Source organism: Crocodylus porosus, unplaced genomic scaffold (genome assembly GCF_001723895.1).
Source record: "Crocodylus porosus isolate Cpor-Errol unplaced genomic scaffold, CroPor_comp1, whole genome shotgun sequence".
Lineage (NCBI taxonomy): Eukaryota > Metazoa > Chordata > Crocodylia > Crocodylidae > Crocodylus > Crocodylus porosus.
In genome coordinates, this window is record NW_017728947.1 from 98,179,033 (window position 1) to 98,194,252 (window position 15,220).

The 15,220-nt window shown below is 41.4% G+C and overlaps 1 protein-coding gene across 2 annotated transcripts in view; it reads left to right on the forward strand.

The window, feature by feature from the left end:
* PPP2R5C (protein phosphatase 2 regulatory subunit B'gamma) overlaps positions 1 to 15,220 on the forward strand; it is a 143,160-nt gene that overhangs the window by 36,986 nt on the left and 90,954 nt on the right. Inside the window, exon 1 of one of the 2 annotated variants that reach the window (XM_019552525.1) lies at positions 7,498 to 7,687. The exons of the other annotated variant lie outside the window; for it this stretch is intronic. Within the exon in view, the coding sequence (XP_019408070.1) occupies positions 7,594 to 7,687 (94 nt within the window). The 5' untranslated portion in view covers positions 7,498 to 7,593. Of the gene's footprint in view, positions 1 to 7,497; positions 7,688 to 15,220 lie in introns of those variants that run through there. 2 annotated transcript variants of the gene reach the window in all.

Here is a 15,220-nt window from a genome sequence, read left to right on the forward strand (position 1 = left end):
AAGACTTTTTTTTTTTTTTTTTTTTTTTTTTTTTTCAAGCTAACTTTAAACAAGATCATAGGATTGTGTTCATAAACATTATTCTGTTCAGTTACTGTATCAGACACCTACTCCTTACCATCAGAAAGTGTTAAGAGAAAGTTCTTCATCTGTTACTGGCAGCATTTCCAACCAAACCTGTTTCCACTGAAACTTGGATAGAATCCATGAAAATAAAGGCTCTGGAAATGTGGTGCCTTATTTTCAACTTTTACCTATCCCTCCATGTATTTCAGATCTCTTTTAAAAATAGCTTCCTGTTACTCCTTTTATTGGTTTCAGGAGTACAGTTTTGCTAATTGGTTCTTTTGCATAGAGTTCTGTCATAATCATTCAGAACTCTTTGCCAGCACATTAAATTCCTCCTTTCATAAAATCTTCATTAGCCAAATACAGAATCTAATTTTATACATTTAAATACAGGTGCTTATTTGTTAGGTAATTGGAGCAGAATATGAGGCTCCTGCAGTCAAGGATGAGAGATTCTTTATAGTTTTGTTATTTAAAAATAATTGTTTCTACATTTTAATATCAAAACTAAAGTGAAAAGGGGAGTCAATAGAAGATCTCCATAAGCAGGATTTGGACGCAAGGAGTAGTGTCCTGGAGCAAAGGCCAACACTCACCCAAGAAATGGTGACATCCCCTCTTCATCCATCTGATCTAATGGTTAAATGAATTGGTTTCCTGGGGATAGGACCACAGCACAGAAATAAAATGAGGGTCCACACGAGGTTGTGCATAGTACCTGGATTGTCTTACCTGGTCCTATGGATTGGTCACCTTCCCAAAAACTGATCCTTGAGCTGTTTTTTTCGTGCCTAAGAGAGAATGTGTTTCTAGTATAGCCTTTTAATTTTCTGTGTTAAACTGTGTCCCTTTTTAACTATAACTGACCATAACAACTCTCTCTTTCTGGACTACACAAACCTTGGGGTTGAATTTGTAAGTCTTTAGTCAGTTCACTTGCTCTATCAAACACCTACTCCTTAGTCAGCATTTGAAAGCATTAAGAGTTTTGCATCTGCTACTGTCAGTGCTGCATTCTCTTAATTTCTAAAGCCATTCAAGTACATCAGACTCTTGATGAATTTGAGTACATCAAATGATTTTTTTCCCTTAATTTTCTCAGCTGTGGTGAGCAACCATGCTAATATGGGTTTGTCCATATCTGGATTTTCCATCTCAAATGATTCTGTTACCTAATTCATTCCTTTTTTAATTATTCTTCCTTTGTGTTAACTTTTGTGCATTTTAATTAACTTATTTAAAAGTGAAAGGTTTTGTTTTCTCTTTAATTGTTTGGTTTTTCTCATCTCCCCTGAATTTTGCCCTGGTATTTAAAAATTCTGATACCTTATTTGAAGGACTTAAAGTTAAAATAGAAATAGTTATGAAAAAATATGGTTCTGCTCAATTCAGGAGTAAGGTATTGCCAATTAATGTATTTATTAGCTTGGAAAATAACTTGCATCCTGTGGTGGAAAAAGTGACACATGGGGTCAGGGGCGCACAGCAGTCTTCTCATAATTGTTGTAAAATGGGAAAAATATGAAACAAACACTTTTTTTGTCTGAGGGTTAGAAATATGCTTAGAATAAGATATTTCATTGCTATGTTAAATAGGAAATTTGAGGCTTGGAAGGGATGTTTCATTCAGAATTGACCTCACTTGATAGGCCAAAAATTTCAATGTGAGGTAACTCCTGCCAGGGATTTACCTTTTCTGGAGAATTCAGTTAGGTTGTTAGGCATTGACTGTTCCATCCAATGGAGATACTCTATCAAGAAAGAAGAGTTGAAAACAGTAATGAACACTGATGAAGGCAAGTGCTTTGTAGTGCAATTTAAGTAGTCCTGCACAAAGAAGCCCCCAAAGGAGCCTGCTTAATAAGGAACTTAACTGAAAAAATTAATGTACAAACCAGTTGAGGTAGGAGAAGCAGATATTCTGGATCCACTTGCTTGAAACATTTTTGAATTTGGATGGTAAAAATTGTAGTATAGAGTATTAGCAGAGCCTTTCTCCAAAATGTGCTCGAAACTCTCAAGGTGAAGAGGAGAGGACTGTTAGAGATTCAGTCAAATACAAATGTACGTATGCCATCCAGCACAGACAGAACTTACATGATTCCATGGACTGAGATTGGCAGCAAGCGCTCTAATGACAAGCTCTGTGGCCAGATGCCAACTCTGACTCAAGCCTTAGAGAGTAGATGGATTATTCTGAGAAAAGCTGTCTTACCATTCTCTAAGAAGCTTAATCATATTTGATAAGGTAGTGTCTGACAGTAGACACTAGTGAAGTTCATGAAGATAAAGACCACTTACATGGGTAAAGACTGCCATTTTATCTAAGCTGCAAGAGAAGTTAACTTATTCCAGGATGAATACTGTGCCAGAGAACATGAGAGAGAAAATCCTTTCAGACTCTTCCATGCTAATCCACCTACTCCTCTTCATCTTCTGGGGAAGACGGATGCTGAGCCTTAATATTCTGGGCATTCTTGAGGCTGAGGTCCAAATGTTCAGATTTTAGGATCCTTCTTCACTTCCCCTGTGCCCATGGCTTCTCCAAAATATGGAGTGTCCTCTGCAGAATATGACTGTTCCTGCCCCACCACATGGGAGATCTGGGTTCAAGTCCCAGCTGAGGTGACTTGGGGTGAGTGAGATAACAAGAAGCAAATCTTTTAGTGGAAAGGGGCCATTGTCTTCTCCCCCCCTATATCCCCCTCCAGGTACTAAGGCCCTATATTTCCTTGTCATTTGACATTTTGCATTTTGTGCCTTCTAATATTTCACCAACCTGTATTGTTTGTTCTGCTGTTTGTGTTTTATATTTTGTTAACCCTGTTTTTTGTCAGTGATTGTAAGTGTCTAACCTTTGTTGAATCCTGCCCCCTTGGGGCATTGTAGTGTCTACTGTACCCTCTGATTTATGCCTATTATGTTCCCAGTATTAAAAGGTATATAGTTAAGTCCCCATTGGTGGTCTGGCTCTGCTCTATAGGGGGAGGAGAGTCCCTACACCTCCCACAGCACTTGTGCACCTGCTTTGATCCCTTCAACTGGAGAGGGGGTACCTCTTGGAGTACCACCTGGGTTACATTCAGTTGCTGAATGATGACAGGAGATTGCATCTACTTACAGTGCTTCTCACCTGTGCAAAGCTTTCTTGGATGTTCCAAAACTTCGGATTCCCCTCAGCTAGGCACTACTTGCACCAGAAACAAAACTTGTCTCATGTTATATCCCTATTGTGACTGCTGCTCTGGACACCACCATCTACTTTACTGTGTCCTAACAGAGCATCTAACCTCCCTATTGTTGGACTCAAAATCTTTGCGTCTCTGCTGCTGTAATTAACGGCCACAGGGGCAGACATGCAAGAGGTAAAATGGGAGTTGATGTAGAAGACGAGGTGCAGCGCAGTCAGAGAAGAGAAATGCATTTAGGTGAGGTGAGGGAACCCATGAAACCATGCAGTTGGTCAAACTTTGCTGTAGTCTTAATTTTTAGTGTGATGTAAAACTGAATTTCACTTTGACTAAGTGGGAAAAGCCAGACTTATTTACGCTATTCTGTTCTCAATTTCTCTCATGAAAATAAGAATTACTGTATTTACTTGAATTAGAAGATGATCCTGATTATAAGAGGACCCCCAATAATTAGATTCTATATATGGAAAATTGTCTTGCCTTGAGTTTGTCCCCTTCCCACTGCTATAGGAGGGAAAATCAATCTGGGAAGTCAGGTACAGGTTTCCCTCGATTTTTATGCGGTACATGCATTCCCAGAGAGCAGCTCATAAATCGAATTTGCATAAATTGAACCCAGTTTACAATGAAACAGATAGGGATGTGTCCCCACAGCGGTGAGGGAATGAGGGAGTGAAACTGAGGTTGGGGCCAGGGGAGTGGCAGGGAAAGGGTCAGTGGTGCAGCCCAGTAGCTGCAAGCAGGCGGCATCTGCTGCTCCCAGGGCTGCAGCAGGGGCAGCACCAGGCTCTTCAAGGTGCTCGGAGTAGGTGGCATACCCACTCACCCCACTGCTCTGCTTCTCCTCACTCACCTCACCCCAATGCCTGCAGCCACTGGGCTGCACAGTGCCCTGAATCCCCTGGCACAGTGCAGCCCAGCAGCTGCAAGCAAGCAGCGTCTACCAATCGCAGGGGTGGGCAGCAGCCTGCAGCAGGACGAGAGCAGGCTGGAGCTGGCAACAGCACCAGGCTCTTCCCGGCACTTGGCAGCAGTGCTAGGAGGGCAGGTTGTCAGGGGTCTATGGTGAACTTTGGGGTGGCAGCAGCCCCCCTCCCATTGCTGCAGCCCATCCCAAGCACCAGGAAGAGCCTGGTACCACTGCCAGCCCCAGCCCCCTTTTGTCCTGCTGCAGGCAGCAGTCCACCCCTGATGCAGCCCTGGGAGTGGCGGATGCCATGTGCTTGCAGCCGCTAGGCTGTACTATGCTTGGGGGTTCAGGGCAAAGTGCAGCCAGCTGGCATCAGCCGCTGCTAGGGCCGCTGCAGCAGGGGCTGCAGCTGCTAGGCTACACCATCCATGGGGGTTTGGGACACGGTCCCTCAGGGGGAGCAGAGTCCTGGGGGTTTGGGGCACCACGCAGCCCAGCGGCTGCAAGCCATTAGCATCAGCCACTCCCAGAGTAGCTGCAGTGAGTGGTTTCCTGGCCCCATGGCCCTTTCCCTTCCCCCTCGCCTCTGCTTACGGTCCTTTCCCCTCCCCTCACAAACTCACAGATCTACCTGCTTGGGGGAGGGGGGAGCGTGCCTATGCTGGTTGCATAACAGTGAATTTACCTCACATATAATACATTTCACGTATAAAAAGGGTCATTGCGTAAGAACAAATTTGCATAAATCAAACCCACATACATCAAGGGAGACCTGTAGCCCCTTTGCCCTCTGCCCCTCAACTTCTTCCTCCTGCAGCCCCGTCTTACTGTCAGACCCTGCTCTCCCTGACCACATGGTAGTGAGAGGCAAATCTGAAAACTAACCTTGAAATTAAACATGGCTGTAGCAATTTCCATATAGTACCCATACACTTAATTCATCCAGAATTGACAGATGTTACTTTTTTAACTGCTGCCAGTTTTAGTACAGGAAAACTCTGTCAGTGCACTTTTTGGCATCATTTTGGCACCTATTTCTATGTAGTACAAACTATGCATGTTATTAGTCCAAAGCCAAAGGCTCCTAAATTACCATGTAGTTCATTGTGCTGGGCCCCAGCAGAGTAGACAGCACTTCAAGCCACAGTGACCCCACAGCTAAGTACTGCTCAGTATGGATGTGTACTCTAGATGTCCCTTCCTACCCCCTTCCCCCCCCCCAATGATTCATGTGCTAATTACCCCACTCGTGACAGGAACTGGGTGTTCTTGTCATGAGACCTGGGATGCCCCAAAAATGTATATGCAGTGCCTCCCCATGACTTTGAAAAAGAGTCGGTGGTGAGGGGGACTGCACTTAATGAGCATTACCATATGTCTTATTCAGATGAGTTGAAGTAATCTATCTGTGGTAGCTTCCCATCAGCATGATGCGGGCCATGTATTTTAGCCATGCTCCGTGTTGGCTGCATATAATCAATGGCATATAGTTGGTTTCTGTTGTTGAGCACATGCAGCTTTTGGCAGCAGTTTAATGATGGTGTATTTAGAGAGATTTCCTTGTATGTGATTACAAGACAAGGGGCTTTTCTTTTCCTTATGCTGATTTGTTGGGGAGGGGAAGAGGCAGAAGGCAGGGGAGTGGAGAAACCACCTTTTATTCAAGTAAATGTGCTTTACTCTATAAAGGTTGTATTCCCTTGGTTCAGGAGAGTCTTGTGTTGGTAAGATCTTATATCTGGGTATAATCTGTGTGGTGCTGTACAAAACTTTGCACATAGTCTTTCTCCCTAAGAGTTTACAATTTAGAGTGGACTGATGCCACTTGGCAGAGTTTATAGTTGGTCAGGGCATAATCCAGTCAGAAGGCAGAGCGTATCATAGTTTAATAGACTTGGCTTTTGATGGTCTTTGCATTGTGGACATAAATTTTCATATTGGCTAAAATATTCACAAATTCTAAAGCATTTCCTATGATTTTTAGTTACCTTGGAAGACCAGAAGAATGTAGTTCCAGGTATTGTGTATTATGCTGACTGTTGCTCTTTTTCCCCCACCTTCTTGACAGACCTTCCCTGAACAAATGTTGATAGTTTAGGATGATGCTGTTAGACTTTAAGCCATTTCCATTATATTTAAAATGGCTTTTAGTACAAAGATGAGCATAATAATGTATGTATTTCTGTGAACAACAAAGAGAAAAAAGAAATAATCTTAAAACTAATTGCTTCAAATAAATGCTGGCAAATTTAAAATCTTACATGGTTAAGAAATGTTTACGTGTTGTATCCCTTTAACAAAATGTTAAGTTATTTAAAAATGAAAGTTTAAAAAACTGTTATTTTACATTTTATGCATTTTTCCTCACATTTCTTTCAAGTTATACAGTAAAAATCAAATGCTAGTTTCACTTAAATGCAGTGAAGGGTTCGGGTTGTTAGTGTTGCAAGGCTTGGATTTCAAACACCTGAAGCTCATGTTTTATTTATAAACAAATATTATGAATGGAAATTTTTTTTAAAAACTGGATCTAATTTTTTTCCCAGCTTGTACTTCAAGTTAAATATTAAGGTGTCTTCATTTCAGCTTAGACTATACAGGAAAGAATAAGATGTAAATTCAGAATTTTATCTTAATAGAAAACTTTGCAAAATTTTCCATGAAGTGTCCGTGTAATTACTTGCTCGTTTTTTTTTTTAATGTATTTGGCCTGACTAATTGAGAGGCTGATCTGTGAAAGGTGATGTCTCTCACTAGAGTTTTATTCTAGTATATGGTAACATCCCTATAGATTAAAGTTGTGTAAATGAACAGCTTTTGAAAACTAGCATTGAAGAAAGGTGCTGCCCTTCTCATGGAGTGAAATAATATAGCAACGTATGCTTTATGAGAACTTTTCTTGATGATTTGGTGAGTTTATTTTTAAAAGAAACTATAGCTAAAATTTTGCTATTTCAGTACAAATAAATGTATCTACTGCACTAGACAGTTTATACATGCATTTTCTTTGCATATAACATGAAAATGGCATCAACAGAGGAATAATCATGGGTATTAAGTCTTCTCTGTTCAAGCTCTTTTGTCAAGATAAGTTTGTTTGAGGCTTTGCTAATGTGAGCGTGCAGAAAAAAAGGAGTTTTTGCTCAAGTTCCTGATGAATGGAGGCACAAGGAAAAGCAGACAAATGTAGAAGCTTAATACACAGTGACAGGCACACAGAAACCGCTTTTCATTTGCAGTTTTTTAGTGTCATTTTAAGTTGTCGCTCTTAGCCAATCAGATTTCTCCTGGTTGCTGACATCACTAACTAGCCAGTTCCCTCCAGCTGCAGAGAGCTTCAGTTTCTGTCTCTCTTTTTTTAAACTAAAATGGAGGCTGGTTTCTTGCCTTAAGGAGTACATTGCCTTTCCTGCTGAAGCCTAGATGTTGACATGTAATAAAGCTGGCAGCAGGATGGTGGTTGATGCAGCCAACTCCAATGGGCCGTTCCAGCCTGTGGCCCTTTTGCATATTAGAGGTGAGTTACTGTGTGTGTGTGTGTTAGTGAATTGTAACCCTCGTTGGCTAGCTAATAAATGGCTATTGTGATTCTCAGATAAGGAAAGCAGGAAGTCCTTTGTAACAGAATCCATTTCATTTTGATGTAGACCGAGTAAAACTGTGGGAATATAGAAATCATTTTTACGTGAAATGCTGTTAGAAGGATTGAAGAAGTCGGAGAAGCATTGCATTCATAGTTAAAAGCAGGTTTTGCTGCTTTCTCCTGTGACTCTCCCATCCCCCTTTCAGGCTGTGCTGATGTCAAAGGATGTGAAGTCATTACCCCAGAAAGGTATTGAGTGTGGGGGGCAGGGCAGAGCTAAGTTATCGGTTCACAGTTTGTGTAACATTAATGTTTGTGCTGCAAAGCTTTTCCTGTGAGAACAAATTAGAACTCCTTAAAAACCACTACACTCCATAGCTGAATGTGGAAGACATTAGAAAAATACCAAGCATTAATAATGCATAAATAATGAAAATATCTGGTATATATTTGGAAAGCATTTCTTAGAAGTGATTTTTTTTTTACTTTGTTCAAAAATTGGCATTTGAAATTTGAATCGAATGTTCTACAAAATTTACAAAAACATTGAGATTCATAGAATTAAGAATACTTCCTAACTTTACACTTTGCAAAAATTCTAATTAAAATAAATCTTAGCATACTTTTTTAGGGGAAAATATATATCACTTCTTGCAACTGCTGAAGTCCTACGCTGATGCATGTCTGTCTTTTAAGCTGTAAATAACGCCCCCCTCCCCCAAACTCTTAACTGTTTATTTAAAGTGAGTTGTTCTGTTTTTAATGTCTGTCGTTCATTGCATTTTTCTTTTATAACTTTTCATGAGATCAAACTCTTCAAGTTGGCCTCAACATATCGTATAAGAATTGTATTTAGGCTGTATCAAAAAACAGATGAATATTTCATTAGGTACTTCATTACCTAATTTCCCCATCTTTCTCTAACATAAGGTAAAATTATTCAAAAGTACATCTCCAAACAAAATGTAATTCAGAAACATACTATATGCAGCTCCTTTTATTAAGAACCTGTTATGAAAATTGTTAAAAAGCTTTTTTTTTAATTTTTGAAGCAAATTAGAGAGATCAGAATTCCTTGGGGTATCTTTTTAAAAACAGTTATATTCCCCATCTGTCTGAAGTGCAATTGAGTGTGTCATGGTAACATGGAAAGTTGGCCTGTGTGAAGAAAAAATATCCCACAAATCTGAGCCCATGATCAAGGGAACTCAGTCTCAAAGGACTGAACTACAGGCAGGGTTCCAGTTTAAAGGCTGGATTTTCTGGTACCTCGGGTTCTAAAAGAACTTTTTGGGAATTCAGATGTGGAAAGTTTTTATTGAATAAACTTGGGTTAAAATGAATAATACATTGTAGACAATAGCTGTGGTATTACTTTGAAATTCCTTGCCTCATGCCCTTTCAGCACTACCATAATACAAATGGAGGCCAATCTGTCATGCACATCTCAGTGTTAGAAAATGTTTTAGCTTAGTGTTGCCAAATTTTAAATTTTCAGTGTGCTTCCAGATTTTGTATGGGTAAAAAAATAGACTGTGGTGTGTGTTCTTCTTTTTGGAGGGGGCAGAGAGGGGTTTGCAAGAGGCTATCACATCTTTAAAAGGACAGCTGAAATGCTGGCACTTGAGAGAGAATATTATTTCAGTGTTTGGTACTGAAACCTGGAGAAGATCTTAGGCACTAGAGAAAAATGGACAGGGTGTGGGGCTTAATGTTGTGGGGAGCAAGTGGATATCAGCAACTCTTGACAGGCCGCTGGCTTAATAGCCATGATGCATCCACAGTGGATGGCTAAGCATAGGATATAGGTAAATCCTTCTGTGCTTAGACTATATTAGTAGTATAATTTTATATTTAAAATTTATAACAATATTATGTGTTTTAATATATTTTTTATAATAATCAGCAGTGAATTCTAGGTGCCAAACCCAAAGAGGCTGAATATTCCTGTGCCTAAAAGCTAAGATAACTAGGGAGTGAAGTGATGATGCTTATCCTATGCATAAGAGAACACTACCTGGGAAATGGGAGATCTGGGTTCTTGGCCCTTCTCAGCCTAAGGAGATTCCTATCCTAAGCATTTTTATGTAGGTTTTATGTGTACTCTTTTCCCCCCTGCCCCCCCCCCCCAACCCACACTCAAGAGTGTCCTCATCACTCTTCTGTAGAGTTAGGTTCCCTTTTACCTGCTCTTTTCTTACTGTTTGAATCCTGTATTTTCTTCCCAGTCATCTAGCTTTGACAATAAGGTTGGAGACTTTCTTCATCCCAGTCTTGTTTTTAATTGAATAGTTAAGACCACTCTCCTGGGAGTGTGGGAGATGTGGGATTTAATATACTCAAATTGATGAAGGCCTGGAACCCAGGGCTGTCACTGCCTGCATGAGTGGTGTAACTGTGAGGTTATTGTCCAAAAAGTGTGTGGTGATGTACTTTTTAATTAAAATTGCTGTGAATACTGAATGGACTGTCACAAGGTTGGTATTGGGCATGGTCTAAGCTTGCCTACTGAACTTGGGGGACTTGGGCACAAAGGGCACTTTTACATGTGCTCTGGGGGTTGGCGGGCAGCGTTTTACTTAGAGCATCTCTGAGCCACTCTAATTAAAGTGCTGCAGCGTCTCATGTGTCAATGTCCTCACACTTAAATAGTGGCAGGGGCTTTTGAACTAAAGCTCGTTTGACGAGCTTTAGTTCAAGTGCCCCTGCCATCATTTTGAAGTGTGTGGACACTGATACACGAGGTGCAGAGGTTGGCTGGAGCACAGTAATTACCACACTCCAGCAGACTCGATTTAATTGAGTCTGCTTCAACACACTAATTACAGTGCATTGGAGCAGCTGCCACACTAATGTACAGGCACTCAAACGTACCTAGTTTGTGGCCCCTAAATAGCTTCTAAGTGTGAGGTGCCTAAATATTCTGCTCAGTCATGGTGGAAACATGTCTGGGTTCACAGAGCACCTGAACTCGAGCACCTGTGAGCTTCAGGTGCCAAATTGGTTAGGTGACTTTGTGAAATGCTTTCTTGGATTTAGATGGGTAGTTCTACCTAAGTGGTGTCTGGGTGCCTGTGTCCTTTTTACTTTTCTCTTGATCTGACCCTGCATGTTTGTCCTGAAACCTAATGAGAAGTAAGTAAATACCAGCATTGAGACAAACAGGGAAAATCACACCTTTGTCTCTGTTTTTATCAATTTTGTTGCAGACACAAGGCTATGTTGGAGTCCATTTGAATTTAATGGGGAAATTTTTTGTTGGAGGTTAACCTTATTTTTAAAAGTGAAATTTTAGACTTTTGCTCTAAAAATTTAAAGAATGTGTTTTTTGTACCAGGTCTGTGGCTATTCTGTCGCAGAAATAATTTATCATGTAATTTGATTAGGATCATATGTAATTCTTCAGTCTGTGGATGTAGTCTTTCTAATCTTTAGTTCAAACTCATTGCATTGACCTATTGTATATTGCGATTCCAATTAACCCATTCTGAGGCCACTAATTAGGCTATAACATTGTCAGCCTAGCCTTGCTCACTTTTGGGCACATCTATTCAATGTGTGAAAGAGAGATGAGCAGGATTTGTTCAAAAATGAAAAACTACTGTCTCAAATACTATATATTTGTACTTGATATGCAGGATTTTTTTTTTAAATTCCTCCCTCTTGGCAGGAGTTGAAAACTTGTTTTCCTGAGACTGCAGACAGATTCACTCTTTCAGTTGCTTTACAACTTTGCAAAACAGTAGCACAGTTACTCTAAAACTAGACTCTGGTAGCTTGTTTCAGCGCCCTGTGGATAATAGAGAAACTGCCAAAATTATGTTGATTTATATTTCTGTTGCTTACACCTTAGCCAGGTAGCAAGAGGGAAGAGCAATAGTTATTCAAAGAGCAGGAAGGTCCAAGAATAGACAAGTGTGTGTTGAGTGGGTCTGAACAGACAAGGATCCTTCTCCCTCATACCCCCCCATTCTTTTTTTTTTAGCTAAGAACTTAGCAAAGACATTTGCCTCTCAGTTCCATTTCCTTAACTATTCAAGGTGCATATCCCTGAAGGATGCATACTACAAAAAGGTTGAGATACTTGATAGAGCTCCAGGTTGCAACTAAGACCAAAGGGAAATACAAATACTATCTACCTGAAGTTTGTAGGGAAAGGGTGTGTTATCTTCATTAGGATGCCCCTTGGGCTTGCTGTTGAGTTCTTTTGCAGCCGCTAAGTCAGATTTTTCATGGAAACTTCAGCGTTTTGAATTTTGGTTGGAATTAGAATGACATTTTTAAATTTCCAGCTGAATGACCTTAGCAAAATACTTTATTTGTCATTTGTAGGTTACTTCTTGGTTAAATTTTGACTAAATGGATTATGTTCCTATGAACTATTTCAGTGGGGAACTGGTATAATATTTTCAACTATCTTAATAGCTACTTTTTTAAATTAGGTGTCTGCTAAGCATTTTAAGTGTAGAGAAAGCAAAAATAAAGTGTGGGAGTCCTTATTTCCTTGAACACAGTACCAGAAATTTTTGTAAAAAATATTTTAAGATTAAAAAAATAACATAAACTTTCCATACTTGGTGGTGTAAAAAAATATTTGTATTGGAGAGAAGCAGTGTTTAAAGCTAGCTGCTGCTTTCTTCTTTTTCTTTTTTTAATAAATAGCTTAAATACATATTAAAGAAACTAGGAAAATGAGTTCCTATTTCCTCCATTTGCAAATTGCAGCCTGTCTCTGTTAGTCTTTTCCATCTACTTCAGGGTAAGAGCTTGTGTACAGCCAATTACCATGGAACAGCTGACATGTGATACAGCACAACCTCTTTTTAGCCCAGAGTAGACTGTTTGTGTAGCCATTCCCACTGAGGGCAGGCATATTGGAAAAATTGTAGATCTCTCTTCTCAATGCAAGCATGGCCTACCAGCTGCCACTGATGTAGGGGGAGGAAGGAGAGACACTTTAAACAGTTTCCGTTGTAGATGCAGCTTTCTCTGCCCAGACTTTTTTTTTCTTCGTGAAGTAATATTCTACTGTGAGGCTATCACTGTGGAACTGCAGCTAGTAGTTCAAGTGATAAGGTTAGTATAAAGCCAAAGCACAAACATTTTTACCACTGCATTGTCTAATCTACTTTTGCTGTATCAGTAGCAATGCAAGCATTAGCATAGACATTGCCTCAGTGGTCTGTAGTCTCTGTGGTTTTACATTGTCTCTCCATGTTTTCAAGAGGTTTTGTTGAGATAGTGAAAACTGTGAAGGAGGATGGAAACTGTAAGGTTTAGTGAGTCTAACACTTGCAGGTTTTTTTCCCCTAGAGTTTCCATTTTGAGCCTGCTGAAGCACTCTGTTCTAAATGCTTAATTCCTTCCACTCCCAGGGTAGCAACAAGTTTTGAAAGATTTTGTGTAATGTTTTCCTGTCCCGTGTCCACCCCCTCCCCCCACGTACGTTTAGGTTTTGTGAAAGATACTTTGACAAATACAATAGTCTCTACAGAAGAGATGCAGGATTGGTAACAGCAACATTGACTTCCCCTTTTTATTGTTTTGCCATTATGTTTAGTCTTGAGTTCAGGCACCATTTATAGGCGAGAAGGTAAATATTCTTTTAATTTTTCTTGTGCTTTCCTGTACAACGTTTTGGAAAGAGTGCCAGTGGAAATGGTGATCTGGCAAGGAACGCTCAGATAGAATATGTGGCCTTGTAGTTTGGTACAGAGGTGACATACAAGTGTTGACATTGGGACAGGGGATGGGAACAGCTCTGCGCCACTGCCAGGTGCTGGCTCTGACTATGCTGCAGCCCTACGCCCTACTTGGGGCAGAAATTGTGGTGTCACTGTGACCCCTGCTGCTGCCAGGCCCTGGCTCTGGCTGGCCACAGCCCCGTGCCACACTGTCATTGTGCAGGGGGGGAGGTACTTGCCCCCTGATGCATTGCCAATGTTTTGGTAGCTTCAAATATCCCTAGTCAAGATCTGGAATCCCATTATGTTTGGTGCTATGTAAACCAGCATTTCCAAAACTTGATACCACACTTTTTCTGAATTACAATTGGTGGCGCAGTTTGCTCTTGTTACCTGAAAAGGGGATAGGGAGGTGTGTGTACAGGCACACTTTTTTCAAAACATATAACTTTTTGCATTCCCTTGCCAGGGGAAATCATACCAGTGCTGAAAAGTACTGTTAAAAAAATTACACCAAAATATCTTCTTCTTTTTAAGCAAAGGATAGTCTCTATACCAGTGGTTCTCAACTAGCCTTACCCCCTTCACAACTTTTCTGAATTTGGTATCCCACGGGAACATCACTGAGGGTGCAGACAGAAGTGACAACATTCGCCTGATCTGGCCACAAAAAGCGTTTTATAGCTGTGACCAAACACAAATGCACGGCTTCAAAAATGGCGAATTGGGTGAAAATGTGACCTGTCACTGCAGGAGATATCAGATAAAGATGTTACAAAATATAGTGTCTTCTATAACTTGTGTGTGCGTGGAGCTCCCAGCCTGTCACTGTTTTCACAATGGGAGTGGGGGAGAAAGGGACCAGAGGGAGTTCAGTCTGGGGGGTTTCAGCCCCCCCCCCCCCAGAGGGTAGGGCAGGTGTATTGCAGCCTGCCTTAAGTGGGGGGGTCTCCAGTTCACCCACCCCACCCTTCAGCACGAGCTGGAGAGCCCCAAGAATGAGCTCCCTCCGCTGCCTTTCTCTTCTCGCATGCTGAAAACAGCGAGCATTGGCAGAGAGCCTGGCTGTTGCTATGGGAACCTGGCTGCAAGCTCTCAGCACATCTAGATTCCCCTCCCCCCTGGAGCCAGCAGTGAACTTCTGTTTGGTCCGGGGTAAAGTAACCCAGAACGCTTTGCAAAAATCGTTCTCAGTTACAGCTGGGAGCTGCACTTCTGTCTGCACCCTCAGATCTCAATTCAAAAAGGCATGGAGGGGCAATGCTTGAGGTTAAAAAGGCTGAGAATCGCTGACTTAGCTTCTGCCACTTTAGGGTGGTTGGGACAGGCCCTCATCCTACCATGCCTTGGTCTTTCCACTGTCTTCCCTCTCCTAAACCCTGCCCTGTACCTCTGGGGGCAAGTAGCATTACCATATGTCCAGGTTTTCCCAGACGTAGCCTCTTTTTCCATTCTCCCATCTCTGTTCAGGCTGTTTTTTAAAACATCAATAAATGTCCAGGATTTTGCTCTGCTCAGTATTGAAGTTTGTCCCAGCACTTCCTGGCTTGCCCCAGCAAGAAGCTGATTGGAGGCAGGAGCATCATGTGCATCTGCGTGTGGGCCTGGGAAGGCCAGGGTTTGGGGACTGTCGGGGTTGTGGGGGGCGGGGGTGTCAGTCAGGGGTGTGTGAAAGGATGGGTGTGCAAGGGGTCCTGGGTGCCTGCTGGTGCTGGGTGAATCTGTCTGGGTGCTGGGGCTGCAGCAGGGCAAATAGGTGGGGAGGTGTCTGCCCTCCCACAGG